The 12,005-nt window shown below is 40.9% G+C and overlaps 1 protein-coding gene across 10 annotated transcripts in view; it reads right to left on the bottom strand.

Moving 5' to 3' along the window:
* Positions 1 to 12,005, bottom strand: part of PRUNE2 (prune homolog 2 with BCH domain) — a 142,031-nt gene that overhangs the window by 25,698 nt on the left and 104,328 nt on the right. For 9 of the 10 annotated variants that reach the window (XR_014539751.1, XR_014539752.1, XM_083576430.1 and 6 more), the window contains exons 10-11: positions 2,495 to 2,574; positions 1,472 to 1,693 (exon numbers count right to left, since the gene is read on the bottom strand). Coding sequence is in view for 8 of the 10 variants with exons in the window: in XM_083576430.1 (XP_083432556.1) it covers positions 1,472 to 1,693; positions 2,495 to 2,574 (302 nt within the window). In the remaining 2 variants the exon portion in view is untranslated. The remainder of the gene's footprint in view (positions 1 to 1,471; positions 1,694 to 2,494; positions 2,575 to 12,005) is intronic. The other variant, XM_083576432.1, reaches the window with a different exon arrangement.

Below are 12,005 nucleotides of genomic sequence, written 5' to 3'. Positions count from 1 at the left end.
GTGAATCTTTGTCTGGTTCAGTATGTGGAGCAGTTCAGTGCATTACAGATACCAGTTGCAAGACCACTTGCTTGCATGATTTCCATGCTAGATCCTTGCAGTAATGGGATGCATTGATGTGTAAAAAAAATGGAATGCCTTCAATATTGGTCTCTACAAACAAGGTGAAAACAACAAAGTGAGAAGCATTTTGTGCCCAAACTTATGCTCGCTATGCAAAGCTCATAAACAGCCTATGTGCAGAAAAGTGGAATTCCACAAGAATGAGGAATGATGGAAAACCATGCATGCCATCTTGAGCAACTTGGAGAAACAGGTGGGATATAAATGTGATAAATAAAATTTCAATAAGAACTGGTAGTTTCACTTAGCTGCAGTGGGCATCAAGACAGAAGCAGAGCATAGTTTGATGGGAGCTAATGACTGGTGCCTTTCCTGGTGAAAGTCTGCCCTGAGTTTCTCCAGTGACAAATCACTGAGTCTATTAACTATAAGTTGCTTAAACCACTTGATCTGTGAAAATGCCTTTGAGTCGTATAAACACCATTGTTCTCAGTACTGATATGCAATTAGCTGATAGCTGCAGAAAAGATGAAACATTTGTGCTGTTCCAAGAAATTCCTGCAAAACTTCAAACAGTTAATGCCTAAAGCTGATTTTGACAAATCATAGTAACTAGCACTGCCGACAGTAAAGCAATCTTAGTCCATTAAATTGTGTGAGTTTCAGACATTTAATCCCTGGCTGGGGAATCTGTGCCCGCCCCTCCCCCAGGTGTTGATAGGTTACAATACCCATCAACCATGGCTATTAGCTGAGGTTGATGAGAGTTGGAGTCCAACAACATCGGGAAGGCCTCAGGTTTGCTGCTGCTGATTTAATCAATTAACAGTGCAATCATATACATGTCTACTCAGAAGTAAAGTCCACTGTTTTCATTGAGGCATACTCCCATTTAAATGTGTGCAGGATAACAGACTACATTTGCTCATGAGTAAAAACAATATATCAAAAGCAAATAAATCTTACTTTCTTTATGGCATGTGTGCTATAACTAGATCATCTTAGAAGATACATTTCTTTCTATGTGATAAGCTAGGAGTGCCCCTTCTAAAGATAGTAGTTGCCGCCTGCCGTTTTTAAAATGCTAAAATTAAAAAGAATATTTTTAGCTAAGAAGTCTGCTGCCCATTTAACAGGAGGCTCATTTTTAGTCTTTCAAAATCAATTAATGTAATTGAATGACTGATGGAACACTGCAATCTTAATATCTGACTTGAAATCATTACTATAGTGAAAGCAGTGCGTTCTGCTACAGCTTTATACATGATACTCAGAATCTGTCTTCGTTTCTGAACACACAGCTGAGTTGACAGCTGAAGCCCTAGAGTGAGAATCACTTTCCCACTGCTAAGCCTTCCTAAAAATAATATAGAAAATGCACATTTCATCACTTTGCATGCTACTTTACCTTCCCAGTTTAATTCATTTCCATGCCCAGCATATTCAAAAGAATCTGCTTCATCTGGTGTGTCCAGGTCATCTACATTGATGTCAATTTCATCCGGAGTGTCTAGGTTATCATCAGAAAGGACAGATCCTTCACTTTGGTCCAAAGAGAGATTGATATTCGGAGCTGTGAGTTTTATCCTTCTGGGGTTGGAACCATTGATATCTAGAGAATTGGGAGGTTCTGAATAAGTGTGAAGATAAAATAATCCCTGTTTTAGATAAAAACTATTATGTTGAATAACATTTAAATAATTCTGTCTCAGCCAACCATATGGAACTATAATATTTCCATCAAAATTTTGAAAAAAATATTACCATATAATAAAAATGTACCTAAAGAAATTACATTCACACATCCAAGGATTTAAATTTATATCAAAGGATGAAAGAGGGGGGGGGAATAGAGGAGATGGTATTACAGCAAAGACATTGTATTGTGATTAGCATAGATACATAGCTAGATGGGCCTTTCAGGACTGATTTAGTACGTCTCTGTCATTTTCTGGAGCCCTGCAAGTCTTATCTGGAATCCTGGGCTACTGCTGTCTAGACCTACCCTACACATCTGTGCTGTGTGGAGTAAATGGGTTGAGGAATGGACCGACCCTAGTATGTCAAAGGCTTCTTTTCTAGCCACCACATTTTAGGCAGCAATTTGAACTGCATTGTTTTGACTGCTATATGTTAATCTGGAGGGCAACTGTAGACAAATAAGCTGTAGACAAATTTAGCAAGAAAGTGCAGAGTAGCTAATTATCACATGAGCTCATGCCTGATGACACCAAAGCACAGGAGAGTGTGCTGCAAATTATAATCTTTTGTCAAGAGAACCATTGAATTAGCTAAATAAAGCAAAGCTCACACATTTTTCTTCTAACACAGGAATGATCTCGTGGCAGCACAGAAACATGCTTCTCACTGAATTAACAAAATGCTTAGGAAAAGGAGGAGGATCAAAAATATAATTAAAAGGTTGTCTCACCAGGTCTCATCTCTGTAGCACTGGAGTCTAGCATAGTCTCATTAGAAGGGATATCCATTCCAACATCCTCCGATATCAATCTGAAGCACACACAGAAAAATAAACAAGCAAATACCTTAGGGTTTTGTATTAGAGCCATCATAGTGCACTAGGTGAAGATCTACCCATTCTGCTTTCATTGGACAAAACAGAGAAATGTTAGGGATATGCAGCTTTCACTGAGTTTTAATGTGTGTTAGAGAATTAACGCTATGGAGGGTATTTATTTATTTATGAGTAAATGTATATCCCACCCTTTCTCCCAAAGGAGTACAGGGAAGCAGACACACCAGTGATTAAAAATACAACTACAAATAAAATAAGAACATATTTCAAACATTTAAAAATGATTAAAACAGTTTAAAACAACTAAACCTGTTAAAACATATAAAAACAATTAAACATGTCAAACAATCACATACTCTCAGGGCTAATAATTTCAAGGCTGCAAATAACAGTATCTTTGAGCCATGAAATGCCTGGGTAAACTGGATTGTTTTAAAATTCGTCCTAAAGTTAATAAGAATGATCAAGTTTGGAGTTTCAATGAGAATTCTGCTGCCTCTCAGAATTAACATGTCAGTGTGAAAACTGGTTTGTCTCAAATGGGTCCTTTCATGATTCTTCAGACAATGAAAAAACAAAGAATCCTGTCCTGAAGTGCAGAATGTACACTTCACTTTGTACGACTGAGCAAGAAAGCAAGTGGGAATCCCAGACTCCTGGCCACAGAGGAGAGAAAGAGACTTCTCTTCCCTTCACCCCAGCTCTTTCTTTCTCAACTAGGTAACGCATAGCTTGAAGAAAGGAGGATATCTATTTCATCCTCAGATGTGCTAGTAATAAGGAAACCACTGACAAACCATACCAATAAAGATGATATCTGGATAATTATGCACTAATAATAGCAAAATGAAAATAAATAATGGTGTGATCATTATTGTGTTTTGACTGCATGACAGAATAAGGAGTAAATAAGAGAATTAATTATGCACTTTTTGGAAAGACATAGTCAAAAGTCCCATTTCCCATCCAGCTTACGGTTTGGAAACATAAACATTGCTCTTAAAGCAAAACAAGAGATGAAGTTTAGAACAATTTGATATTTCCTTGTAAGTTACTTTCTCACCATTTTGCACATCCAATTGATGTGCAACACACGTCTCATTTTCAGCCTCAGAATGGGGCAAGGCAGGAGCGGAACGGGGGGGGGGGGGACGGGACAGGGGTGGAATGGGCTGACTCATGGCTGCTGGTGCACACAAGGACCCCGGAATGCAACTCCTGCACAAACGGGGAGTTGCCAGTATTTCAGATCCTGCAGAAATGTATGACTATTAACATTTTTAAAAGTGCTTGTAACAAAATGTTTTACAAGGTAGAAGGGCCAAAGCCTTTTGAAGGAGATGAATCCCTGTTCTTCTAAGTATGTGTGATCAATCCTATAACCCCTTAGATAGGAATAAGTTTCAGTGAACTCAATTGGACTTGATTTTGAGTAAATGTTTTTTGATGACACTGCAAGTATCCAGAGCTCTGGACTGATAAATTAGGCTTACAAACTTACTCAAACAAAAACCAGAGTATTTTTCAAATATAAATTCTAGCCATTTTTCACCAAATAAAGTACTGGGTTGTTTTTGTTTGTGTGTTTTTCACAGAACCATCTAGCAGCTTTAACTTTTACAATTTCCATGCTCGTCTGGATTCTTTTAAGGAGATTTTCATTTTATTACCCATGTTGTCTTGTTATTCAAAGCTTTCTTCTGGTTTTGATTTCCCTTCTAACTATAGAAGATGATTGATAACGTGAGCACAAAATAATGTTTAAAAACACCACGAAGGAGAAAAGGGTATCTGCCCTAAGAAGAAGATTATGACACCGGGGCTGGTAATGTAAATCATCCTGAAGTTAGGGCAATTGCAATCAATGGTCATGAATAACCAAAGTCCATTTATTTCATTGTAGAACTATGAAATACAACCCTACAATTTTTTTAGTGTAAAGATGACTAAAGATGACTGTACTTGAGGTTTATATAATTATGATCTCCCCAAAAGAGTAAACAGAAAGAAATTACAACAAAACTCAAAGTGATCTTAAAATAAAGGTTCCTACATCAAGTATTATGGTATTAGGGAGCACATCCACATTTAGGCAGCCCTAAACAGAGCTCTTTCTGTTCACTGCCTAACTGGGGGGGGGGGGGAGAGAAACTAACAGCATATGCATATATTTTAACCAACATAAGTGAGTAATGCCAGAGGCAATGTTTAACAGAGACCATGTTGTTACTGCTTCTGAAGTATGCCTGGCTCTATTTTTTCAAGCTTCCAGGATCCTTTTGGACAAGACTCATGATGATTTTGACCTACCTATCGTGCCTTAAACTTGACTATCTATGTACCATAGATTTCATCATAACTTCTAAAGCCAAGCAAAACTGCTGCTTGATAATGTTGCTCAAGTGCCAAGTAAAAATGGTTGTTCCTCTTCCCTGGAATCCCTTTCCTACTGAGATTACCAAAAGTTGGTTTTAAAATAAAAATGTGTACATACTTAATGACCCCAAGCCAAATCTAACCTAGAAGTTCTAAATAGCAATTTATCAATTAGCAATTCTTCCTCTGACACCAAACTATGCTCTAGTAGTTGAGTTAATGGCATACCATTGGCTACAGTGCTTTGAACTATTAGATGGGCTATACTTCAAAATAGCTGAAAACTATTCTGGGACTGCATTTGTAGCTTGTTGCCCCGAAATGGAAACCAGCAGCTGCATACCCTCCAAGTGTCCCGATTTTCCAGGGACAGTCCTGGAATTATGAAAGCCATACTGGCTGCTGATTTGATCCTGTAATGTTCCTATTTCCGCTGCCAGTGCCGAGCTCAGGGAGGATGTTGGGGCCCTTGTCCCAAGTGATGGTGGGTTTTCTCTGGGCGGTGGAGGGGGGTATGCTGGGTCCCATTGGTGTAGCGGTGGAGGCAGCACTTGCCCTGATAGAAAATGCTCTGCGAGGAGAAGGGGCAAAATGGGGGGTGGAGGAGGGTCAGTTGGAGAAGAGTGAGAAATGTCCCTATTTTCATCTTTGTTAAAGGGTATGCAGCTAGTTTTATTACCTGAAAAGAATGGGACAATGACAGGGATCAGGCAGCATTTAGGTGTTTGCATACAAGAGACCTTTCACCTGTCACACTTAGGTTAATCGTGTTCAGTTTCCACTTGGCCACATTGTCAGCTCTCAGCTATTCTGTCCATGGGTGCTGAGATACAACCACACTTCGACTCTCTAAATCGTCCTGAGAAATACTCTGGCAGCCTTGAAGGTAAGAATAACACTCTACAAATCCTAAAGAGAGTGACGTACAACTACAATCTCTAACACTGTGTCTGGTGTAGGATCTCACATAGATTTCTTACAGTGCAACACTATACATATCTGTTCAGAAGTAAGTCCCACTGTGTTCAATTGGGAATTGCTGCCTTGATTTTGTTGTTGTTGTTGTCTTTCTAGGCACATTTACTTGGGAGTAATCTTAATGGAACACAGTGCAGCTTATTTCTGAGAAAACATGCATAGGGTTGTTCTGTCATTCTCTTTGGTATATTTATCCCTGTACCCAGAAAGCTCCAATGGAATGACTTTAGGAATAAACTAGACAATTTCCCCCCATTAAAAAACCACCCATGCAAACTCTTCTGCTCTTCTAATCATACCATAGGTTTACTGTTACCAACATTTAGTATAGAAGTATTTCCGTATGTTGCATATTGAATCATTTACAGTATTAACAAAGAGGTGGGTCATTTTGGTAGTATACTTTGCTATAAAGAACTAATAAGCAACCCCATTAATGTATGAGCGTGAGACACACCTGGGAATAAGCCCAAGTTATCTCAATGGGATTTACTTTTGAGTAGGCATGCATAGGATCACAGTGGTAGCTGATCACCTTATCACAGACTTTCAGAAATACTTTTACAGAGTCAATCAGGAATATGCTATATAGACAACCCCAAACAGCTGCAACAGCAATGACAAGATGTGGAAATAGAGCAACTAAAGAAAAAAGAACATCTCTGACAGCAATAGGCCACAAACAAGAAACAGAAATAGGAAAATATTCATTTACAATTAGAGGCCATGCATGTTAATATTTATCAGCCCAAGCTGCTATAATGTGCATGGAAGATTTCAAAAGCTCCCCAGCTCCTGCTTAAGACAGTTTATGAACAATCTTTCTTCTTGAACCAAGGAACTTCTATATATTTCAGCTTAAAAGGTACATGTGGCAGAAACATATATATGTCAAAAATCTTCTAGAGACAGCATGATTGGCACTGAGTTAGTTGAGAAAGGAATGTTCCCAGCCGACCACTGAAGCAGAACATGGGTCAGGGTTACCTGCTTTGCAACCTGACACAAAAATACCCAGGGAACCACTTCACAGACAATTTCTGAAGCTGTGAGCAATTTTGTAGAGAAAATAAATCAGTTCCTGGCACTGGGAAAGATTCCTGCCTGAAACTCTGGAGCCACGACCACTCAGTGAGCCAGATCTACCAGTGGTCTCTATAGGCAGTTCCCTGTGTTTCCCTGTGACTCCATTTATTTCAATAAGCAGTTGAAAGTTAAAAAACAAACAAATATTTGCTACTGAAATGTACTCCTACGGAAACATAGTTCCCACTCCAGAGTCTGGGCAATGCTGGGTAGAAAGCAACTAAGTCATCTTCCTCCCACACATAATTCTTAGTTCAAAATGTTGGGCGCTGCTATGTTTTCCTGAACATGTGGGAGGGGCAGTTGTGTTGCTCAAGGACATAACCAGCATTGTGGGAAAGTTCCCCCACTGCTATGCAGACAACACATACAATTTTTTTAAAAAAGAAAAAAATTATGCCCGAGGAAAAATTCATCTGAGGAAGAAGCCATTACTTTTACTTACAGTTGTAAGTAAAAAGTAGAGACAGGTGACTTGAGAAAGCTGATTAATTGTACAGCCTCCAAGGAGTTAAATTTCTCTAACACATTCTGCAGCATTTGATATAAGCTCACCTTGGCCTTCTTGCAGCTTAATTAGCAAAGCATAATTAAGATAACTGATGTAGAGAAGGCCTTGTCTTCTGTTTGTTGGTATTTAATTTGCAGTACAGCAATCTGTTTGTACATCCACAGTGAGATGCCTAGATAGCCCTCTTTCTCTGCAGCAACATGTTTTAATTATCCATAATATGTGCAGTACAAAATGGTGTATAAATATTGACAAATAATTTTCACAACCACAGCTGAATGAGAGAATTGCATGATTAATCATTGTGGTTATTTCTGTTTTACTGATGATCTAGAAGCATCTATTAGAGGTCAGAAAGGAAGTTTCTGCCATGATGATGTCAGAATTCAGTGCTTCCACAAATCAGAAATACCACTTGGCAATTTATACCTGATGGCTGAATATCAGCATATTTAGTATTTCAGGAAAACATTTCACTGTGATTTCAAGCGGACGGGGTGTGTGTGTGTGTTTCTTATAACAAATGGGACACTGCCCCACCAACCTCAGTCGGTTCCCAGATACCAGTCAAAGGGGCCCTGGCTGTGAGATTCCTCCGCCTTCGTCTCTGCTTTGCCCTTGTAGAACTAATCAGGGAAGAGGACGGGGACAAACGAAGGATTGGTTGGCTCCACCGGCCACTGGGTTCTGCTCCACCTACTCTTGGTCTCCCTGCCTTCTTCCACTCTACCATTCCCAAAGGGCACCAGCCATCGCTGACACTGTGGCCAAAACATTTTGTATTCAGGGCACTTTTGCTTCCAGTAGTGTATAAAGGGGACGCGGGTGGTGCTGTGGGTAAAACCTCAGCGCCTAGGACTTGCCGATCGCATGGTCGGCGGTTCGAATCCCCGCAGCGGGGTGCGCTTCCGTTGCTCGGTCCCAGCCCCTGCCAACCTAGCAGTTCGAAAGCACGTCAAAAGTGCAAGTAGATAAATAGGGACCGCTTACTAGCGGGAAGGTAAACGGCGTTCTGTGTGCTGTGCTGGCTCACCAGAGCAGCTTCGTCACGCTGGCCACGTGACCCGGAAGTGTCTGCGGACAGCGCTGGCTCCCGGCCTCTAGAGTGAGATGAGCGCACAACCCTAGAGTCTGGCAAGACTGGCCCGAACGGGCAGGGGTACCTTTACCTTTTAGTGTATAAAGGAATGAATAGAATGATAGCAAAAAGCGTCTCAGATTAACATGCAGCTGCCAACCACCCGGCAAGACTGAGCCCGAAGCAGCAAATGACAATCTTGAACATTTTCTCTTTTATTCTGTACCACGTCAGGGCTAAAATAGTCTCAAATTAAGAAGTGAGCATTTCCATCTCAGCCAGTTAAGATTTGACTCTTGTAACAAATCTTATCATTACTGTCAACTGAAATGTTTTACTCCAAGTATGAAGTATTTTACTATCCTTGTCATCTTAATTTACCCAATACTGTAATACAGTAGATTTGCAATAGGTTTACCCAGTGCTTTTTTTCTTTAAAAATGTTTAGGGGTACTCTCATTTTGACTCAAGAAAATCATCATTCTATAGTTCAAATCAGGAAAAGTACAAAGATTCAGAAAATGTTTAGGGGTATGCGTACCCCTGCGTACCCCCAGAAAAAAGCATTGGGTCTACCATTCACAGGTATATATAGATGAGGAGCTAAACTAAGGGTGTGTTCACATTACAGCCCTAAAGCACAGCAAATTGGTGTTAAGCTGGTTTTAGAAACAATACATCAAATTGTAGTATGTTATAACAAAGTACAGGATAGATAGGCATTTTGGAAAACATCATGTGAACACGTATTTTAAAAGCCAGCACTGGAAACGCAGTGAGTGCATGGTGAATGGGAGTGTGAACACAGCCAGAGACGAGAGACTATGATGTTCCCAATGGATATGGTGCATTCTGGAAAAGTAATGCAGTGCTATAATGCCTATTCAAAAGAAATCTTAATAAATTTAGTTTGTTTACTCCCAGGTAATCAGGGTTAGGATTTCAGCCTAGTTAGTCACACTTACAGTTTAGGCTAGAAATAACAGAGTTGGCTGTTATCTATACAGTATCAACAGAATTCAGCACTTTTTGATACTCATGCCACCCTATGATTGAGTTCTATCACACTGACAGCATGGGGGGAAAGAAGCTTGATTTTGCAGCATATTGATATCTGTGATGTGACACGTTAGCAATCATGTATTGCAGATGCCTCCTTGCTCTTTTTATATCTTTAACTGTGAGATAAAAATTATGATCTTTCCCCCAACTTATTATTCTATACATTGCTAGCCCACCTCAGCAGTAACATGCAATTTTCTACTAATCTCTATCCTCCTACCTCTTTTCACTTTTCCTTTTGTTCCCTTATAGTCACAATATTTCTCACTGCTGTTGGATTTTTGTTAAGGTGTTGTGGATTCCTTGTACAGTGTTACCTTGTGTTTTGTACTGGAGCTGCCACTTCCATGCCTCTACAGCTCATGTTGGTTTGGGAATATCCATACAAATAATAAATGAATCATGGGGCTTCGACCAATTAGGTGGTTCTTTCCCCTACTTGTATCATTCATCCTTTGAGGTCGGGTGACATTGACATGGGAAGGAACCATGCCTGTTGCCTAAGTCATATGGTTCTTCCTTACAGGTACCAGCAGAGTAGTATGAGATACAACCAGGTGGCAGCTGCTCCAATAACATATCATTATATATATATATATATATATATATATATATATATATATATATATATTCCTAAACCCTAGGAATGAATAAATGCTAGGATTTGGATTAATTGGGATATGGATTAAAACATAAACTGCAGAACTGTGGCAGACAGAGAATTCTTGGGCTGGCTTATGCAAGCCAACCTGGCCCAGCTATGGATATCAAGAGAACAATAGAGGGCCATTATCAATACATCAAAAAAACGAAGATCATGGCCACTGGTCCCATCACCTCCTGGCAAATAGAAGGGGAAGAAATGGAAGCAGTGAGAGATTTTACTTTCTTGGGCTCCATGATCACCGCAGATGGTGACAGCAGTCATGAAATTAAAAGACGCCTGCTCCTTGGGAGAAAGGCGATGGCAAACCTGGATAGCATCTTAAAAAGCAGAGACATCACCTTGCCAACAAAGGTCCGTATAGTTAAAGCCATGGTTTTCCCAGTAGTGATGTATGGAAGTGAGAGCTGGACCATAAAGAAGGCTGATCGCCGAAGAATTGATGCTTTTGAATTATGGTGCTGGAGGAGACTCTTGAGAGTCCCATGGACTGCAAGAAGATCAAACGTATCCATTCTTAAGGAAATCAGCCCTGAGTGCTCACTGGAAGGACAGATCGTGAAGCTGAGGCTCCAATACTTTGGCCACCTCATGAGAAGAGAAGACTCCCTGGAAAAGACCCTGATGTTGGGAAAGATTGAGCGCACAAGAAGAAGGGGACGACAGAGGATGAAATGGTTGGACAGTGTTCTCGAAGCTACAAACATGAGTCTGACCAAACTGCGGGAGGCAGTGGAAGACAGGAGTGCCTGGCGTGCTCTGGTCCATGGGGTCACAAAGAGTCGGACATGACTAAACAACTAAACAACAATACAAGGGAACTTCCCTCTTGCCCCCAGGTGTGAACAGAGACTGGGGATTTGGAATGTTGCAAGGGTAACTGCTGGGATGGTGGTGAGATCCATCTTGGAGAGGGAGGCAGTAGGATGCCTGTGCTACTGCTTCTTGAACTGACCATGCCATGTCTGTCCATGCAGGCCGAAGGTGTAAATAGGTGAATAAACTATATTTCTTAAAGCACAACAGTCTCCACTGTGTCTTCTATTCTCCAAAGGGACACGAACCCTGTGCCTGAGACCCCATGGACCATTGCTACCGCTTGGCAGAGAGAGGGGCAGGCACCCAACTTTTGTAACACTTGTGTCAGAAGTGGGATCTGTGTTTCCTGGCGAGAAGGTCTAGGAGTGACGTGCACCTGAAGTAAAAAATGGTGGGAGGAGAACCAACAACCCTAGAGCTGGAGAGAAAACTAGCAGAGACAGAAAAGGCAGTGGCACTTTGGCAGCAGTCCATGTTCCTGTGCAGGCAGCTGGTGCTGGAGGACAAGCAGTGGTGCAGTGAGATCAACCATCTGCGAAAGGAGTGTGTGTGGCACAGTCAAGGAAAGCAGATGAGGTGAGGAAAGCAACAACATTCCTCGAGCAACTCACCTTGGTGGACCAACAGTGGCGTAAGCATGTGAACAAGCAGTTCAATGAATTAGACCAACTGCTACACCATTGCAACGGGATTCTCTTTGGGGAGAAAAGTGTAATGCTGTGCAAGGGGAGCGCCCTGCTGGGAGATGAGAAGCTACAGGGGTCTGGAAGTGACCTGGATGTCCAGCTGCCAGGCACCCAAGAGGAAGGGGTTGCCAGAGATGTCAAAATCG

Source organism: Podarcis filfolensis, assembly GCF_964270895.1.
Source record: "Podarcis filfolensis genome assembly, chromosome: 11".
In the NCBI taxonomy this organism is placed as follows: Eukaryota; Metazoa; Chordata; class Lepidosauria; order Squamata; family Lacertidae; genus Podarcis; species Podarcis filfolensis.
Note: the sequence above shows the minus strand (reverse complement) of the source record. Positions and strands in the feature narration are given on the sequence as shown.